Source organism: Ammospiza nelsoni, chromosome 5, assembly GCF_027579445.1.
Source record: "Ammospiza nelsoni isolate bAmmNel1 chromosome 5, bAmmNel1.pri, whole genome shotgun sequence".
NCBI lineage: Eukaryota > Metazoa > Chordata > Aves > Passeriformes > Passerellidae > Ammospiza > Ammospiza nelsoni.
Window position 1 is genome coordinate 50,269,945 of NC_080637.1, and position 19,007 is coordinate 50,288,951.

At 57.3% G+C, this 19,007-nt stretch overlaps 2 protein-coding genes across 3 annotated transcripts; both read left to right on the plus strand.

The window, feature by feature from the left end:
- Window positions 1-197: 197 nt before the first annotated feature.
- Window positions 198-5,299, plus strand: LOC132073618 (extracellular serine/threonine protein kinase FAM20C-like). The gene is made up of 10 exons (XM_059472756.1): window positions 198-676; window positions 2,135-2,310; window positions 2,397-2,475; window positions 2,980-3,072; window positions 3,237-3,352; window positions 3,648-3,828; window positions 3,948-4,057; window positions 4,732-4,813; window positions 4,924-4,983; window positions 5,065-5,299. The coding sequence occupies exons 1-10, from the start codon at window positions 198-200 to the stop codon at window positions 5,297-5,299; spliced, it is 1,611 nt and encodes a 536-aa protein (XP_059328739.1).
- A 2,137-nt stretch (window positions 5,300-7,436) lies between these two features.
- On the plus strand, window positions 7,437-18,512 carry SUN2 (Sad1 and UNC84 domain containing 2). 2 transcript variants are annotated; one of them, XM_059472354.1, is made up of 18 exons: window positions 7,437-7,495; window positions 7,841-7,997; window positions 8,550-8,722; window positions 8,870-9,004; window positions 9,195-9,290; window positions 9,480-9,573; window positions 9,749-9,819; window positions 10,076-10,203; window positions 10,545-10,766; window positions 10,847-10,924; window positions 11,011-11,054; window positions 12,107-12,272; window positions 12,357-12,584; window positions 13,927-14,011; window positions 14,099-14,214; window positions 14,355-14,522; window positions 14,943-15,035; window positions 15,151-18,512. In XM_059472354.1, the coding sequence occupies exons 2-18, from the start codon at window positions 7,870-7,872 to the stop codon at window positions 15,262-15,264; spliced, it is 2,139 nt and encodes a 712-aa protein (XP_059328337.1). In that variant the 5' UTR covers window positions 7,437-7,495; window positions 7,841-7,869; the 3' UTR covers window positions 15,265-18,512. The 2 variants fall into 2 exon arrangements, 1 of the variants encoding a protein (XP_059328337.1); XR_009418496.1 differs by lacking the exon at window positions 15,151-18,512 and having other exon boundaries at window positions 14,359-14,522; window positions 14,943-15,008.
- Window positions 18,513-19,007: the final 495 nt, after the last annotated feature.

The following is a 19,007-nucleotide window of genomic DNA, read 5'->3' on the forward strand; positions in this document are numbered from 1 at the left end:
CCTGGTGGTGTCACACTGTGAGGTGCCGTGGTGACAGACCTTTCCTCCCACTCTGCCCGTGCACCAGTTGATCTTTTGCTGGGACGCTCTGAATCCAGGAAACATCTCTCCTATTTTTGCACAGAGGCTGCAGCCACACCAACATTTTTAACCTTGTGTTTGTGTCCATCCTTGCTGAGTGTTTTGTGTGAGGAAGAATGCGGTGGCGGCTGCAAATGTTTCTCCAGAGGAAACTTAAAATCAGCTTTCTCTTTCTTCTGTTCATGACCCTTCTCGTGCACCTGGTGGTGGATTTTGCTCTCCCCACAACCCACAGGTCCTGTGGCTGCAATACTAAAGCATCAAAATCTGTGGGTGTCCTGTCAGGCAGCCCCATGCCGGCTGGCCTCAAAAAGCTGAGCCTGCGGATCCTTCAGGATTTCAATGGAAGCAACGGCTCCTTGGAGAAAAGTTCCCAGCCAGAGAGAGTGGGGCTGCATGCAAGGGCTGGAGAGCCAGGGGTCCAACAGCAGCATGGAGAGGCGAATGCAGGGTGGTCCAAGGGATCAAAGCTGGCAGCACTCTTTGAGCATCCTCTTTACAACATCCCAGTCCCAGAGGTGACAGAGAAGGACAAGCTGTTTGTCGTCAACCCTATGGAGAAGTTCAGCCTGCACAGCAGCGGGAGTGACGAATGGTGAGGAGCAAACTCAGCCCTAGCTTGCATTTGGGGGATATGTGGGTTTCAGGGAACAAGCAGCAAGGACCAATCAACCAAAGTAGTTCCCTTCTGTAGATCAACTTCCTACCCTAGAGGGGCCCCCCTTACTGAGCATGCTCTTCTCATATCTCAAATCCTCTCCTAGCCCTGAATTTTTGGGCTGCTACCCATAAGCTTGTAGCACACAGCAAAGCTGAAGGAGACTCTTGAATTATTCATTGCATTACGGATATCTATTAGGTAATCTCAGCTCCTTCCCTTCCCCAATGCAGACTAGCCCTTAGTATCTCTCTCTGTATACGAGGAAGGCCCCACTCCAGATTCGTAACAAGTTTTATCCCCTCTCTTGGGATGTTGGAGATGCAAAACTTGCAATTTAGATTATCTCTAACCATGAGACCATTCCTGTCCTGCATTTTGCAGGATATTACCTGACCTTGTTAGGCTCGGCCGTATGGTGAGCTCACTGCTGACAGCTGTCTATTTTTATCTTTGGGCTACTAACCTCTAATTAGAAGGGAAGATATTAAAAGCTTTAGCATAGTAACACATAGCAGCACCTTACAGAAAGCACACCTTCCAAAAGTGGTGCCTGCTAGAACTGGGAGAGAATAAAAGCTGGTTTAAGAGCTGGTTTCCAGAAATGGGCAATTGCCTTATCTCCGAGGGCCACCTTGGGTCTGGTTTGATGAAATCAGTGCACAGTCTGTGTTTCCCTAGAGAGAGACATGGATTTGGGTTATAGATACCTTGGGCTAACTGTCCCACTGAGTGCCAGTGTGTGCTAGCACAGAGGTGGGGCAGACACCCCCGGGGCTCCCTTGAATGCCAGCAAACTGCAAATTTCCAGGATGCACAGAGGCAGGGATAGTGCTAACCCAAACTTATTCCCCTGGGGAAACCCACCCAAGGGGAATGGGCTGTTGAGGATGGGAGTTCAGGTCAGTGCTGGGGATGGCTGGGAAGCCCATGCTTCTCCACCCCTGTTCAGTGTACACACATGTGTCCCCAGGAAGCACATGAAGGAATGTAGCAGACTGTACTCCTGGGAGCCAATCCCTTAGGGAAAAACAATGAGATTATCTGTTCCACTAGGGAAATAAATGCATGGATGAGGGAAACAGGATCAACCCAGGGATTTTCCATGGGGGATGGAGGGAAGACACTGTGTCAAATCCAGCCATGCTGGTGGTTCTTGCTGGCCACCAACTTTGGGTGGGATCTACCAGATGCCAAGTGCCCCATGAAGGCCATATGGGGCAGGGGGTTCTGCCACCATGAAACCTGGAACCAATCCAGGGCTTGCTCTGGCCTTTCTCCCCACCTCACCCTCCATGCAGTGGCTCCTAGGAAGGGCCCGGGGACACGGGAGCCATCCTGTCCCAACTAAAAGCTGTCATTGTTGTTGGGCTGGTGGTGGCTGTCGGGCTGCAGGGTCAGCAGCAGTAAAGCCGAGGCGCTCCTCCCGACAGGGAAGACAGCCTACGACACCTACCCCACGTGGCTCAAATTCCACATCGGCATCAACCGCTATGAGCTATACCCCCGCCGGGACCCCTTGCTGCCCGCGCTGCTCCGGGATCTGGCCACGCAGAGGATCGTCAGCTCGGGTACCACCTCTGCACCTGCCCCACCCCTGCCCGCCCCTGCCCCCTGCCTGCTGCCCGCTCCCTCACCCCCGTGTGCCTCCTTCCAGTCCAGAAGTCCGGCGGGACCCAGCTCAAGCTCATCATGACGTTCCCAAACTATGGGCAGGCCCTCTTCAAGCCCATGAAGTGAGTAGAGCCTGGGACAACCCTATACCTCGCCCACACGGTCCTGTTAGGTAGCTAGAAGTGGTCAGAAGGGACCATGGAGGTAGAAATGGAGAAATGCTTCATGTGCTGCCTTGCATCAGCACCTCCGTCCCAAAACTGAGGCGAGCAGAATGGTCCCGTTTCCTTTGCCTTCCTTGTCAGAGCATGCTGCAAACTGGATGCAGCTTGTGATGGGGTAGTGACCTCCAGTGGTGGAAAGAAGAAGGTGGTCCATGAGGACCATCCAGGAGCCTCCAGTCCTTGAGGGCTTCCCCACCCCTTGAGTTGGGAGCCTGGATCGGGGGCTTGGAGCCACCCACCCATCAGGAAGTGACTGGAGGAGACTGGGTTTGGCTGTGTCTCCAGTGTCACAAGTTAGTTTGGACAAGTTAGTTTGGATTAGTTCCATTAGTTTGGAACTAATCCCATGCTTGGAGTGACCCCACCCATGATGATTGCTCCCACTGTCCCCTCTCTTTCCAGACAGACCCGGGACCAGGAGACCCCCATTGATTTCTTCTACTTCTCAGACTTTGAGCGGCACAATGCAGAGATTGCAGCCTTCCACCTGGACAGGTGAGCATAAGCTTTGCATCCAAGCCTCCAGAGAAACTCCTCCTTGATCCCACCTCTCGATCCTCGGGTGTGAGGGATACCTGTGTCTCCTGTCAGTTTTAGTAACTTGCTGTTATTGAACCAGCTGAGGTCAGTAAGAAATAGTTCCAAGTTCTGTGTTTCAGGATTCTGGATTTCCGGCGAATCCCCCCAGTTTCTGGCCGTTTGGTCAACATAACAAAGGAAATTCGGGATATCACCACAGACAAGAAACTGGCCAAGACTTTCTTCATCTCCCCAGGTGAGCTTTCATGCTCTCTGTCCTCTCCTGTGGCCACCTGGATGGAGCTCACCTGGTGCTGGCTGCTGCTGCCCTGGCTCCCCCTGCACTCAAACAAACTATCCCGCTGGGGACTGTTCCAGCTCCCACGGGTGCCCTGCCACAGGTCTTTGCTCCTCACAGCCTCCCTTGCCATTGCTTTGCTGGTGGCACATGGCCAGAGCGCACAGAGCATCCTTCCCTGGCTGTTTGCTGCACTGCTCTGCCCGGGGGTGCCTTCCTCCTCTTTGTCAAACTTGTTTTGTCCCCTGGCCAGCGGGAAACGTCTGCTTCTACGGGGAGTGCTCCTACTACTGCTCCACGGAGCACGCCCTCTGCGGCAAACCGGACCGGCTGGAAGGCTCCATGGCTGCCCTGCTCCCCGACAAGACCCTGGCCAAGCGCCGCTCCTGGCGCAGCCCCTGGCGCCGCTCCTACCACAAGAGCAAGAAGGCTGAGTGAGATGGGGCATGGGGGGTGTGGGGACGTGGGCCAGCAGAGCCATGGGGGCTTCTGGAGGGGGCTTCTCCACAGCCACTCTCATGGCCCCATTGCCCTCCCTGGCCTCTGCCACCAGGTGGGAGCTGAACCCCAACTACTGCGCTCAGGTGCGAGAGACGCCGCCCTACGACAGGGGCCATCGCCTCCTTGACCTCATCGACATGGCAATCCTCGATTTCCTCATGGGTGAGCCCCTCTGTGCCTCTGCTGAGGGCTCTGGAGGTCCCTCAGGACCTAGAGGCCCAAATGGCTCTGTGTCCCGTGGTACTGTGCCCTGCAAGATTTTTTGGCCAAACTGTTGTTCAGGCTGCAGTGAGCTGCAGTGTCACTCACAATGAGAGCACAGGGCTGTGCCACTAGGGCATTTCCCAGGCAGAAATTGAAGGTCAAGAGATTCCAGGGAGATTCCAGCTGAATACCCTGGACATGAGAAGCACCTTCCAGCATGCTCTCACATGCAGCCCCTGGAGAGCTGCATGTGGAGGTGATGCTGCCCAAGGCTCTTGCCACCTCTCCTGTCCCTGGGCCATTTCTTCCTCCCTGTGCTGTCCCCTCACCAGCATCTGACTGGGAGAGTTTCCCATCTCCTCATTCCTGACCACCCAGCCATGCCTTTGCCATTACTTCTGCTCCATTTGCCACTGTTGTCCCTCTGTGGGGCTGCTGGGATGAGAAGGGGAGGCCGTGGAGTCTCTGCTCAGCTCCCCTGCACGGCCATGGCCACAGATGGACAAGTTAGAGGTGCCTCCAACCTTTTTCCTCGGGCTCTGGGTTTCACTCTCACACCAGAGGAGTGCTGCGTGTCTTTGCTCCCATCTTCCAGCACACAACCTGATGCCAAATTTGTTTGCCTGCCACAGGCAACATGGACCGGCACCACTATGAGACCTTTGAGAAATTTGGGAATGACACTTTCCTGCTCCACCTGGACAATGGTCGCGGGTAAAGCTGGGGAGTAGGAGGGAGCAATCACAGCAAAGGGGTGGGGGAGACCTGCAGTCTTGCCAAAATGCCACCCTGACACATCCTTATGGGCTTCTCCCCCCACCCAGCTTTGGCACACACTCCCGCGATGAACTGTCCATCCTGGCCCCCCTCCAGCAATGCTGCAGGTAAGGGGCTGCCCCCAGCCCGGATCTGCTGCTGGGGAGAGGCTCCTCCTGTTGAGAGCTCTCCCTCCTCATGTCCGGCAGCATCAAGAAGTCAACTTACCTGCGGCTGCAGCTGCTGGCCACCGAGCCCTACCGGCTGAGTGACGTGCTGCGGGAGGCGCTGGCTGCGGACCCGCTGGCCCCTGTCCTGGCTGAGCCCCACCTGCAGGCGCTGGACCGGCGCCTGGAGAAGGTGCTGCTGGCCGTGCGTCACTGCCTGGCCAGGGCAGCCCACCAGGAAAAGGTGCTGGTGGATGATGTGGGGTCGTGGGTGTGACGGGGGCTGGGTACCGTGCTGGATCGGGCTGTTGTGGTGTGCTGCCCAGGGTGATGTGGGGATCGCTGTGCAGCTCTGATTCTGTGCAGCCTCAGCTTTTGGTGGCGCTGGAGCTGGTGGCGTGATGAACCAGGAAAGCAGGTTGTAAGGATAGGTGGGACAGGGAGGGAATTTAAATAAAAAGGTTGGCCTAGTGGAGAAGACACGAGCTGTGATCTTCCCCATCGAGGCTGCTTTCCCAGCCCTGGCCTGTCCTTGCATGCCTGGACGTGTCACTTCAGCCCTCCAAAGCCTTTTAGGAAAGGGTAGGGATTTTTCCTGCATTTCCCCAGCAAGAACTGCCAAACTGGAACAGCTGGCCCCACCCCTTCTGCCCCACCCCCAGCACAGTGATGCCCTGGTAACCCCCAAAAAGGGAGCTGACACTCCCCGCTGCTGCTGTGGGGAAAATGAGGCAGAAGCTCCCAGCTACACGCCACTTATCTTTGCCCCAGTCTTCCCACACCCACTCAAAAACTCCCATGGCTCTGACATCACCACCTCCTCCACAAGACCAGGGATGCGGCAAGGACAAACCCCACTCCCCTGAGAACATCTTCCCAAATCCCCCAGGAACCCTTCACACCCAAAAAAGTGGCTCCTGAGGAGGGAATGGGTTGACCTGGGGCTGTGCACCCTACTTAGTGCCTGGTGGCTCAGCACCCAGCTTATCCCCTGAGCCTCCCGGGGGGTTGGTTAATCCACGCCGGGTTACATCAGCTGCAGCAGGTGCCATTGTGACAGCCACTGCCAGCGTACCCAGGTTGGGACACGGGATTGCCATCTGCATGGCCAGAGATAAAGGTGCCACTGGGGAGGAGAGGTGTCCTCTGTCCCAGCCAGACACTTGCAAAGAGATGGGAAGCCACTGGAGGGGGTGAAAAAGGGCAGCTGGCACAGTGGGAGATGGAGCTGGAAAAGCTAGGCAGAGATTTTGGCAGGAACAAAAAATGGGCTCAAAAGGCAGGGGAAAAAAAAGAAAAGGGAGACAAAGAGGATCTGTCTGCGTTACACAACGGGGCTGGGGACTCTGAATCAGGGTTTGTTGCGGTGTGCCCCCCCAGTGCTAATGGCACGTCCTCCTGCCACTGCCCTGGCTGGTGCCCCAAAGCCCAGCACACGGAGGAAAAGGTTTCAGGGCTGTTTTGCAATAGGTTACTTCCCTTCTGCCAGCTTCGTAGCTTTTTAACTCTTTCTATAAATACCTTTATGCTCCAAATCCAAGCCCAGGGGGACCATTCCTGTCCACAGAAATAGTCTGAACATCCGCGTCCACACACAGGTGGGCCAGTTGCCCCGACTCTCAGAGCTCCCCCAGGCAAATCTTTTTCCGAGGCGCCGTCAGATTTGAAACGCGAGGTGTCTGGGGGGGTGGCTGTTTTTTCCAGCCGGCTGAGTTTGCACAAGGTCCGTTCAAGGTCCCATGGGAGCAGCCCGGTTTGGCTCGCACGCCGCCGACGAGGCTGCCCACCCGCCCGTGGGGCAGAGCAGCGGGGTGTCTGCGGCCCGGGGAGCAGCAGAGCACGCCCGCCCAGTCGGGGCGGCCGGGGCACACGGGTGTCGAGCGGGGCTGCCCACGCCCCGGGGATAGGTTCGGCCGTGTCGCCGGGACGGGTGGTGCGTGGGGTGCGGGGATTTCTCACCCCACCGGGACCAGCAAAGCAGCCACCCCAGAAAAGCCCAAACGGGGCTGGGGTGCAGCCCTGCAGCCGGGAGCTCCCATTTTGGGCTGGCATCACCCACGCCCTTGGCTGGCAGCGTGGGCTGGCTGCTGCCCGTGCTGGGCACGGCGGAGGAGGCCCAGGGCTGAGGTGTTTGGGGACCAGGTCCCCGTGGGCAGCAGAGTGCGGATGGGCCCTCATCATCGCCCCCCACAAAATGATGAAAATAAATGAAATTAAAAGAATATGCCTGTGGCGGTGATAATAATAAATAGCAATAGCGATGATGATAAAGAAGAGGTCCCCAGAGGCCGGGGGAGCGGTGGCTGCTCCCCTCTCGGCGGCGGGCGGGGCGGGGCGGCGGCGGGGGTGTCCGGGGGGAGGGCGGGAGGCGGGTGCCGCCTTCCCCCGCAAAACAAAAGGGAGCGGCGGCGGCGGCGGCGAGAGCGGCCGGGAAGGACGGAGCGGATCGTTCCCCGCTGCGCGGCACTGGCCGGTGCGTTTGTGAGGGGGACGCCGCGGCCGGGGCAGAGGCGGGGGCTTGCGGGCGGGCCGGCTCCGTAGCGGGCCTCGGGGGATAATGTGTGGGGCCGGGGGCGCCGAGGGGCCGGGGGCAGCCGCTCCACGCGCGGGAAAGGAGGCGAGGGGGTCTTTCGGCCTGTACGGGGGCGGCTCCATCCCGGGACACCCCACGGCCGCCAGCTCGGGACGGCGTTCGGTGTGGGCCGGGTCCCCAGCCTCAGGGGCGGGGTCCCCGCCAGTGGGATCCCGCTGGGTGCGTCCCTCCAGGGACCCTGGCACTGACACTTGCCTCTCCCTCCCGCTCTCTCCCCACCCCCAGGTGAGGCGAGCTCCCCTCCTGCCGCCGCCATGTCCCGCCGCAGCCAGCGCCTTGTCACCAGCCGCTATTACCCCGGGGACGAAGATGCCACGACCAGCGGCAGCAGCACATCTCTGCTGGGTGGGACACAGCTCCCCTTCAAGGAGACCACCGGCAGGTTAGTGGGGGCTTCCCCCTGCCCAAATCTGACACGGGCGGGGCATTCCATCCCACACCAGGGACCGGGCACCTTCCTGCGTGGGCTGTGGGGATGGCTCGCAAAAGGAGCGTGACGGTGAGCCCGGCGCGCTCCGGCATGGCCGCCTCGGCACTGTGGCACTGGCCGTGCCCCTGCTCCGGCCAGAGCCCCGCGCTCCCGGCGCAGGCTCCTCTGTGTTCCCGGGCCCGGCACGGGAGCCCGCCGTGGGTGGCCGGGTGCCAGCCCCAGCCGCAGCTGGATGGCGACAGGGAGGAGGAGGGAGGAGGGAGGTGCGCTGCGAGTGCCGGCCGGAAAACCGCAGCGGTGCGAGCGGAAGCGATGCCCGGGACGGGCGGGAGGCCTCTGTAAAGCAGAGGTTGCAGCCTCCGAAAGCTGCCGCCATCCGGTGTGGAGGGAAGCGATGCTGGTTGAGGGATTGGGGTGAATTCCCCATTTCCCCCCATGAGTGCACTGTGAACCCCCCCCCCCTTGTAAGCACACATGTGATGAGCCTGTTCTCTCCTCCCGCAGGACGATCAGGAGGAAATCGAGTAGCACCAAGCGCCTCTCTCCCGCCCCCAGCACCCAAACCTCCTACTATAGCGAGTCCATGATGAGCGAGTCCTACCTGGGGGGCAGCCGGGGCCTTGCTGCCCTGGGCAGCTCCATGCTGGATGATGACCTGGACAGCAGAACGTACTGGGGTGAGCCCTCCTGCTCCCCTAGGGCAGCTCGGGACCTCCCTGGACACTGGAGAGTGTTGGGGCAACTGCCCAGGCTGGCTGGCTGGGTTGCCCCTTGTGGAAGTGATGGTGGGCGATTTCTCAGTGGAACTCTGTGTTTTGGGGCAGGTGGAGAGCTCTCCACCAGGAGGAGAAGAGGCACAGGGGACACCGAGTCCAGTAAGATCAATGGGGTGCTGGAGAGCAAGACGTACGACACCTACACGTCTTCATCTGGGTACTCCTCGGAGGACGACTACGCTGGTAGGGATGCACTAGTCTGTCTGTAATGGCAGGAATGCAGGGGAGGCATCCCCAGGGGGACCAGCCCAGGGCCTGGCTACAGCCAGTGTGCTGCCAGTCCCCTCTAGATGCCACCCCCAATGCAAAGCCTTTGCTGTGGGCAATGCACTGAGATGCTGTCTGCATTGGTGACTTGCTGCTTCTTTTCCAGGTCACTATTACTCAGGCCAGAGTAGCTCCGGGTCAGGTCTGAGAACTGCAGCCTCCCGGGTGGGCTCCTTCCTCTGGCAGGTGTTCACCTCCCCAGGTGAGTGGAGGGCTGGCAGGGGCACTTCTAGCAGCAGTGCTCCTGCCAGTCAGCATCTCTACTCTCCAGCTGCTGTGTGTGCCATGCCCTGTTCCGGTGGAGGGGTTTTATCCCCTTGTGGTGTCACCCGTGGGCATGGAGAGGACATCTGTCAGGACTCCTCCTGAGGCTTGTTTTCTCTCCTGGCAGTTCGGTTCATGGGGTGGTTCTTCTCGGGGCTGGAAGGGGTCTGGCACCGCCTCACTGGCACAGCTTCCCACCTGGACAGCGTCCCCTTCTCCAGGTGAGTGTGCTGGGGGGGACACTAGCATGGGGGAAGTGTGGGGAAAACCTGCAGGACTCTGGAAAGGGGAGGCACCTTGGGGGTGGTGGGTGTCTTGCTTTCCCCCTGGACCCCATCCAAAGGTGATGGAAGGTGGCTGCAGTCCTAAGGCACCTCTCTTTTCTCCATGCTCCAGACGCTACCCACGTCTGAAGAGGTCCCTGCTGCTGCTGCTGCTCCTCCTGCTCCTCGCTGCTGCCGCCTACGGTGAGCCACCTCCCCTGATGTGCTGCCCTGAGATCTGGGGCAGTGCAGAGCCTCCCACTGCCATGGCCGGGGGATGGGCTGGCCTGGAGCTCAGTGCTCATGGCTTCTGGTAACCTGCTCCATCTGCATCCCCGTGCCAGTGTCTCCTGGTAGTCCCTGGAGATGCTGATGGCTGAGCCTCTGCATGTCCACCCTGTCCACTACTGTGGCCTGTTGCCAGCCTGTGATTTTGACCATCTCATCCTTCTGTGCTCAGGAGCTTGGTACTTCTACCCATATGGGCTGTCGACACTCAGCCTGCCTTCCTTCCTGTGGTGGGGAGCTGGAAAGCTTTCCTCCTCCTCTGACCTTCCTGGGGCAGGGGACCTGACCACGCTGGACCAGGTAAGCAAAGGCACGGTGGTGGCCCAGGTGGGATGAGTGCCTTGCAGGGAGAGCTGGGACGGTGTGATCCATGGCTCAACAATTGCTTCCAGGGTGTGAGGAATGGTGGAAAACGGGGCAGATGATGGCTCCACAGTGGCTCCCCCAGCTTGTGGCCATCTCACTCTTGGGGTGTCCCTGGGATGGAGCAGGGGGACCATCTGCCTTCTCCTGGGAAGCAACAGATTAATAAGATGCCACTGACCCTGGGGAATGGGTGGTCAGGGTCCCCTTTCCCGGGGGTCCTGTGGAGCAGGCACTTCCCTGAGGGGCTGCATCACACCCTGTTTCTGTCACTGCAGGGGGGACACCGACTCCTGGCTCGCTTCCAGGCCCTGGAGAAGCGCTTTGAGGCACTGGAGGCCGAGCTGTCGCAGTGGGAGCTGCGTCGTGGGGCGGCAGCAGTGACAGCAGGGGGAGAGCCCCCCCCGGGGGACATCCTTGTGCTGCTGGAGGGGCTGGTGAGCCGCCGGGACGCGGGGCTGAAGGAGCACCTCCGCTCCGACATGGCCAACCAGCTCCAGGTGAGTGACACGGGCACTGCAGGGAGATGGGCGTGGGCAGGACCTGGCTCTGATATTCCACCCTGTTCCCCATCCTTCAGGGCGAGCTGGATGTGCTCCGGGCCCAGGTGCAGAGGGATTTGGACGGGCGCCTGGGCAAGATGGCACAAGCTTCCCGGGTAAGCGGAGGAGGGTGTGGTGGTACCTGGACAGGACACCCTCAGCAGTGGTGTCACAGGTCTCACCTCTTCCCTTTTCCTGGCAGGAGATGGAGGTGCGCTTGTTGGAGCTGAACTCGGAGTGGCAGAGGTAACACTGGCTGTGGGGCAGGCAGGTAGCTGGGTGAATTCCCCTCAGCCAGGCTCAGGAGGGATTTGCAGGCCTGGCTGGGGACAAAGGAGAGATCAAGAGGTGTAGTCTGGGGGGGAAAGGAAAGGAGGATACATAGGTGGCTGTCTGTGGGAGCCAGCACTGTGCCCTTCTGGCCAAAATGGCCAGTGGTATCCTAGGGTGCATTAGGAAGGGCATTGTCAGTAGGTTGAGGGAGGTGATCTTGTCCCTCTACCCTGCCCTAGTGAGGCCACCTCTGCTGTGCTGTGTCCAGTTCTGGGCTCCTGAGTAGTACAAGGGAGCCATGGAGCTCCTGGAGTGGGTCCAGCAGAGAGCCACGGGCATGATGAAGGGACTGGGGAATCTCTCTTAGGAGGAAAGGCTGAAGGAGCTGGGCCTGTTCAGCCTTGAGAAGAGACAACTGAGAAGGGACCTCATTAATGTCAGTGACTGAAGGGAGAGTGACAAGAGGTTGGAGCCAGGCTCTTCTCAGTGTGCCAAGCAATAGGACAAGAGTCAATGGGCAGAAACTGATGCACAGGAAGTTCCACCTGAATATGAGGAAGAACTTCTTTACTGTGCAGTGACCACACACTGGAGCAGATTACCCAGAGATGTTGTGGAGTCTCCCTCACTGGACATAGTCCAGATGCAGTCTGGATGTAGTCCTGTGCCATGTGCTCTGGGATGACACTGCTAGAGCAGGGAGGTTGGACCAAATGACCTGTGTGCTCTGTTCCAGCCTGACCCATCCTGCCGTTCTGTGGCTGGCAGCAGGGCCCCAAGAGCAATGGCAGCAATGACCTTGTCACTGCCACTCTGCATCACTGTGAATGTGGTCCTTCAGCTGAGGGGTGAGCTGAGGATGCTTTCCCATGGGATGCAATAGAAGAGGTCACTGCCACTGGGATTAAAACTGGGTCTGGAGATGGGGCTGAGCATAGGTGATGTGGGATGAACCTCTTCCCCCAGTTTGCAGAGGGGAACTGGGGTTATTGGCACAAGGTTTTATTACCTTTCTCTTGGCACAGCTCGGTGCAGGAGAGCCTGCGAGGGACCTTCCAGCAGGAGGTGGGCAAGCTGGAGCAGGAGGTGGCAGTGCTGAGGAGAGAGCTGGCAAGCCTCAAGTCAGACCAGGAGGTGATGGGGAAGCACGTGAAGGGGATACTGGAGCAGCTGAAGACCGTGCGGGCAGATGTGAGTCCCCCGTCCCCAGCCTGTTTGGCAGAAAGGCAGGCAGGGGTCCCTGCTCCAGGCTGAGTTCTCTCTGCACCGTTCCAGGTGGAAGCACAGTTCCCAGTGTGGATCAGTAGGTTCCTGTCACAGTCCCAGCAGGATGGTGCTGCTGCCTTCATCCTCCAGCGGGAAGACTTGCAAGCAGAGCTCCGGGCTCTGGAGCAAAAGATCCTTGCAAAAGTCCTGGAGGACCGGAGACTGTCAGCACGGGATGCTCAGGCTGGCATTGGAGTGGCCCTGCGGCAAGGAGGGGCTGCAGGAGTGACAGAGGAGGTGAGTACTGGCCTGACGCCCAGGGACATGAGGTGACCACGGGGTTGGGGTCTGTGCCCCCTTTGTGTGTGCAGGGGGCTGGCATGTGTGCCTGGCAGATGGCAGACGTGTTGGGACAGCCCCCACAGCTGGGATATTGATCCTGGGCTCACAGGATGCAAGAGCACCCTTGAAACTCCTTCTCTGCCACTCCCTTCTCAGTTTGCTTGCTTTGTGCTCTGGAAGGGGTCACAGGTGCTGATACCTGCAGCCCTGCAAGGCTCTTACTTGTTGCTGTTCTGTTGAGGATGGGTGAATAAAGGAACACGACTCCTGTGTCTTCTCAGAAGGCAAAAGCCAAGTTTATTAGAAACCACAAATTCTTTTTATAGAGTGTTATGATAAAGGTGGACCTGACTGGTCCTTAGTTAATATCCCTCACTCCCACACACCCTTGGGTAATTAGAAGCAGCACCCTTCTTGTAAACATCTTGCAATTAACAAGTTCAAAACACCAGCTGCAGGATTGTTTTAATTCTTTCTCTGAACTTTCTCAAAACTTCCCAGAGGAATGTCTGGGAAAGTTTATCTGACTTTCTCCTCTGACCAATTCTCAGCATTTACACTTTCTGTCTTAAAATCCAAGCTTCTGCTCATGCATCCTTCACCCAGAATGTGGGAGAGGTGCCATCAAGGCTTCCATGGGTGGAGCATATTGCTTATCCCCATTCTTCAGCAGTGCTGTGGAGTTGTTTGCTGCAAAGCATTTCAGCAGAATGACACCAAGGGGAAAAAATGAGCCTGCTTGCTTTGGAAACAGTTGCTGGAAATTCTCTGTGGAGGTAGTGGAGGGGAGGGATCAAGCTGGGATTAGCAGTCCCCATAGTCTGTGTGAGCTTTATGCACTCCATAAAGTTTAGACCCAAAGTGGTGCTGCAGGCTCCTAACTCCTTAGGCTGGCTTTGGCTCCAGATGGATGCTCCAGCCATCTCCTCCTTTTCTGGACAGGGCAGGAGGGACAAGCAGATGATTCTGGGTGGTCTGTCAGGTTGAGGCTGGTGCTACATCTCCTCCCTCCGGGCCAGCCCCTCCTGGGGACAGGCGAGTGCAGCGTGCCTGGGCGCTGCCCCTTCACTGCACAGCTCCTCTCCCCTGGGGTATTTTTAGCAACCTCTAGCGAGGCTTCCCAGCCAAATGCACATTCCCTTATTTTTGCCACGGTGATTCATCCCCTGGCTGTTCTGTCCCGTGGCTGTTTTGCGGGAAGGTCCTCACACCCTCTGTCCCTGCAGGGGCAGGCGGGTGGGGGGCAGGATGCCTGCCCCAGTTTGTCACCCTCCTGTGCTCTCTGCTCCCACTGCAGCAAGTGCATCTCATCGTGGGCCAAGCCCTGAAGCGCTACAGCGAGGACCGTGTGGGGATGGTTGACTATGCCCTCGAGTCAGCAGGTAGGTGGTCAGGACGAGCCAGCTGTCCTGGGGAGGTGACCAGAGGGGCTGTCCTGCAGCTCACCTGCTGCCATCCCCTCATTCCAGGGGCCAGTGTCATCAACACTCGCTGCTCGGAGACCTACGAGATGCGGACGGCGCTGCTGAGCTTGTTTGGCATCCCCCTGTGGTACCACTCGCAGTCCCCCCGTGCCATCCTGCAGGTGGGCGCTGACTGGGGGGCTGGGCTGCTGCTCCTGGGGCTTTTATTGGGCTCTGGCTGTTGCTCCAAGAGCCAGGCTGGTGGGAGAAGAATGACTCTGATGGTGGTAACATTGCTGGCGTCTCCCTTCCATGCTCGTAGCCAGATGTGAACCCTGGGAACTGCTGGGCGTTTTGTGGCTCCGAGGGCTTTGCTGTCATCCGCCTCTCTGGCGTTATCCGCCCCACGGCCGTGACGCTGGAGCACATCCCGAAAGCCCTCTCGCCGCAGGGAACCATCCCCAGTGCCCCCAAGGACTTTGCTGTCTATGTGAGTGCCCTCACCCACACCTGAGGGGGGCGGGGGAGCACAGGGGGAGGGTGCTGGAAGGGACGGCTAACAAACCCCATACTTGGCTGTGGGGTGCTCTGGGGGGGGTGGTCCTACCCTGAAGAAGAGGAAGAAGCAATACTGGTGGGGAGAGGGGCAGCACTGAGTTTCAGAAAGAGTTTGGGGGGGGACACAGGGACAAAGGGGCTTGAGTAGGTGTAACTTTTGGTCTTCCCCCCCTTCATCCTTCCCCACTGGTCCCTGTTCCCATTTGTGTATTTTGACCTGGAAGAGCAGGAGTGGGGGCCGAGCACGCTTGTGTCTCCCTCTCCCTCTTCTGCCCTGGATGTGTGCATCACCTCTGGTCTCCCTCTCTGATGACCCCTGGTTCTCCCTTTCTGCCTCCCTGCCCTTCCATAGGGCTTAAAGGAAGAAAGAGAGGAGGAGGGCCTTCTCCTTGGACAGTTCACCTACAACCACGATGGCGACCCCATCCAAACATTTTACTTGGAGGTAAATGCTTTGCCCCTGGACCACCTGACCCCTGAGAAGAAAATGGGGCCTCTGGGGTCTCTGAGCCGCAGAGAGCCCTCAAGGTCTCGGGTTTTTCTTTTCCCTCCTCCCCAAGGGTGACTCCATGGGCACATACCAGCTGGTGGAGCTGCGGGTGCTGAGCAACTGGGGCCACCCCGAGTACACATGCATCTACCGCTTCCGCGTGCACGGGGAGCTGGCGCACTGACCCCGGCCCGGCGGGATGAGCGCGCTGCCGGGCTGGCAGCAGGAGGGGACGTGGCTGCTTCACTGCTTCGCACCTAGAAACCCTGGCACGTGCCAGCAGCCGCCCCTGGAAGCTCTCCCCTGGCGGGAGGAGAAGAGCTGGTGTTGAAGGGGTGAGGCTTTCACTCTTCCAAGGACTGGGGTGGTGAGGCAAGAGCATCCCACGTGGGTCCTAGTGCAGCCTGGCTTGTTTTCAGTGCATATGGGACATTTTAACTTTTTAAGCTAACTTTGTATTGGGTTTGCGCTGCCCCTCTTCCCTCTTGTCCCACTCCTTTCTAGCATGGCCAGGGCTTGAGAAAGAGGTGTGTCATTTTGTGATGTGCTTCATGCGGGCTTGGGTGCAGGAGATGGGAGTGTGGGACCACGGTGCCTGACTTGGTGCTGCCACAGTAGGTGGGAGCCACTGGTTATGGCCACCAAGTCGCCTCCACACAGGGTCACTTCTGTTGCCTTGGTGTTGGTTTGGGTAAAGATCTCCAGCCCTCCAATGCTGGGCTGACAGAGAGGAAATAAGACAGTATTAATGAAGTATTAACATAAAACTAATGGTTTGGGGCAGCGGGAGGAGAGGAGCGTGGCGCACATTGGTGGCAGAGCCCACCTTGGTGCTGCCATCTATCCACTCAAGCCCTCCTGCTGAGAGTAGCTGAGTTGGGTCTTGCTGAAGCTGTTGGCCTCCCTGGCTGGCTGCCTCCCCAGTGTTAAGCTTGGTGATGCTACTGAAAATTCCTGTTGCCTGCTTTTCCTTTGGGGTTTGTTCTGATTTTTTTTTTTAAGAGAGGTGGGGAGGGGAGCTATTTTTCAGTTGAGGTGTTGGGGTTGTTTTTTTGTGGGGGGGGGGGTGTTTGTAGTAACAAAGGGAAAAATACTTTTTCCACGCAATTTGTACTTAACCAGAGAATGTTACATGGTGCCACTTGGATGAGTGGCTTAGATGTTGAGAGGGCTAGAGCTTTGTTTAGTAGAATAGCATACACAGTAGGATAAGCTAGAATAAGATGAGCAGAACTGTTTAAAATATGGGCCTCGCGTTGTTGGTGGCTTGGTAGCTAGACTTGGAAGCTGGGGTCCTGTGTGCACTGCTGCTGGTGGGGTGCTGGAGGCATTCCTGCCCTCCTTGCTCTGGATGTGCTCTGAGACTGCAATGTGTGGCCGTGGCCTCTTGCCCGTGGCTGCATCTGTGTATACTTGACTGTAGGCAGCAGTGGAGCTGCTGCCCCAGGGCTCTGCAGGGCTGCTGGGGGGCAGACAGGGCCATTGCCAGCATGCAGAGCCACCTCCCCCTGCAGGGCTCCCTCAGCTCTCAGGGCCTCCATGGCAGATGGCTGTGCAGGCTGACCTCCTTTCTCCTGGAAGGGCTCCCTTTTCCTCCTACCTCTCCTTACTGGCATTGCACTGTTCTCTGGGCCCTGGCTGTGGGAGGACTGGGCTGGAGCAGGAGGGGGAGTTCTCTCTGCAGTGGGCATGTAGATCTTGCCTGTAGTGTTGGGATGGGTGGAGGCACAGCAGGGCTTTGCAGGAAGGATGCACAGGGACCCTTCCCAGGCTGAGGGGTGCTAGGCCATCTGGCCCCTCCACCTCCTGGCCTGCATCACACAGCTTGGCTTATGTTCTTGGGTGGTGTTAACAGCCTCCAGGTTTGTGTTGTGTTTCACTGAAAGAAAAGCTTAAGGGCTCATGGTCAGTGTTTCAGCCCTTGCCCACTGCTGGTACCATCCTTCCCCTGACACTGTGAGAGCACCATGTATTGATTCCCCCTCTGGTGGTCTCTGCTTGAAGCACTGTAGGCATAGAGGAGGGGCTGAAGAAGTGTCTCCTTTCAGCATCCCCTGATGGGCATCAGGCAGAGCTGCTGAGCCCCGTGCCAGCCTGGGAGGGTGAGGGTGGTGGCAGCACATCCCCTCTGCAGGGCTCTCTTTGCTCCAAGCTCAGAGGGCACAGTCCTGTCTCCAGCAGGTTAAAATTACCCTGTGGAGCCTCTTGCAGAGCTGGGAGGCCCTGCTGCAGGGAGAAAGCTGACCTGCAGCCAGAGCCAGGGACTATAAATTCTCTCCTATATTGAGCTTAGTCTTAATTCTTGGCAGCCACAGCCAAAGTTATTTTAAACTTGTCTACAGCTGCCCGCTTGCCTTGGAGTCCTGTCCATGAGTGCACTGAGCACATGAAGCTGTGCTTTTATGAATGCCTAGACCTGTTCTGGGCTTGGCAGACCAGCTCCTGTATTTATTTGAATCATAAAGAGAAAGCAGAGGTGAAGCTCTCCCTTTTCTCACCTTTCTCTGGCTCCCGGAACAAAGCTATAACCATGAGCCTAGGAAAACCCCTTTTCCTATGTTCCTTCTGGATCCCTGGTCTCTGGCTTGGACTGCAAGAACAGACAAGGTCTTTGCCCAAGAAAAAAATTATTTTGTGGTAAATCAGGCATGCTGATGAGAGGCAGGAAAGGTGACCTCTTCCCCTGAAAATGGAGTTGTAGTGGGATCTCTGCTTCCATGTGGGTGTTAACTGCTGTGTCTGGGTTAGGGAGCATTTGGCTTTACAATGCAAGCTTGCCCTGTCCTTTGGACGTGAAAATCTTTGCTGTTCGAAGTAAAACTCCCTGGAGCCACCAGTGAGAGGCTCCTCCTGGGGCTTCATGCTCTTTTCTAGCTGGTTTTAGAGGCCTCACCATGCCATCTGTGTGAGGATCCCCAGGAACATATGCTGAGGCTCCATGTGGGTTTTCAGCTCCCAAATTCAGCATCAGTGCTGGGCTGCAGCCTGAGCTCCTGTGCCAAGTGCCAGAAGCCACTGGCTCTCGAGATTGTAGCTTGCAGCATTTCTGCAGCACTGCCCAGAGCTGCCAAAGAAGAGGGCACACAGAACTGCTGCTTCAGCATGTGCTTCTCTGCCCAGGGGCGTTTAATCTTAGAGCTGATGCTGAAGATGAGCCTGGTGAGGCAGGAGAAATGCAGAACAGCTGTGGGAGCAGAGTTCTATTTACTCCATTTCCCTCCTCTATTCCCCCTCCTTCTCAGTTTGCCCTACACACGTGTTATGAATTAGCCCTGCAGAAACGGATGGTTACAGACAGGAGTTTGTGTTTGATGCTGTAGCCTGTTGCAAATGCTGCACTGTTTTGTTCCTTTTATTTTTTAATCAACAGATTGTAATTTATGCCTATGCAAGAAAAAAAAAAACCAAGACATAAATTATATCAAAACTGTCCATAGTGGTTTGGATGTTTTGTAACTGAATCTGCTGTTGGGAATGATGCACAGCTAGTAGATAGACAAAAGCTATTCCTGGAGCTCTTCTTCTACATAGTTTTATGGCAAATCCTTATTTTCCAGCCTGATGTACTAACTCTAGGGCCATCAACAAAGTCATCACCGTGTCATTGAGCAGGCTTGAGGATGCAAAAACTGCTTGAAACAATGCTGAGAACAAGACTTTCTCCTAAAAGCTCCAATTCCTTGGGACTAAAAACCTACTAGACTAAAGTCTGTCATATCATGGCTGTCCTCATTCTGCAGTCACCTCCCAAAGCCTTCCCATCCTCTGCCTTACCATGAGCAGAGCCCAGCTGGCCCCCAGGAGCAGCAAGGGAGGCTGGGTTAGCAGGGACAAAGCCTGACACAAAGCCCAATTCAAGGGATCTGCTTCTCTTTTCCTTCACATGGGCTCTTAACTACTCATCAGCTACAAAGCAAGCAGAAAGGA

Coding starts and splice junctions, on each gene's coding strand:
- LOC132073618 (XM_059472756.1), top strand. CDS start 198: ATGCGGTGGCGGCTGCAAATGTTTCTCCAGAGGAAACTTAAAATCAGC. Junction 3,073..3,236: donor GCAGCCTTCCACCTGGACAG/GTGAGCATAAGC, acceptor TCTGTGTTTCAG/GATTCTGGATTTCCGGCGAA. Junction 3,829..3,947: donor CACAAGAGCAAGAAGGCTGA/GTGAGATGGGGC, acceptor CTCTGCCACCAG/GTGGGAGCTGAACCCCAACT.
- SUN2 (XM_059472354.1), top strand. CDS start 7,870: ATGTCCCGCCGCAGCCAGCGCCTTGTCACCAGCCGCTATTACCCCGGG. Junction 8,723..8,869: donor GGACAGCAGAACGTACTGGG/GTGAGCCCTCCT, acceptor GTTTTGGGGCAG/GTGGAGAGCTCTCCACCAGG. Junction 12,585..13,926: donor CTGCAGGAGTGACAGAGGAG/GTGAGTACTGGC, acceptor CTCCCACTGCAG/CAAGTGCATCTCATCGTGGG.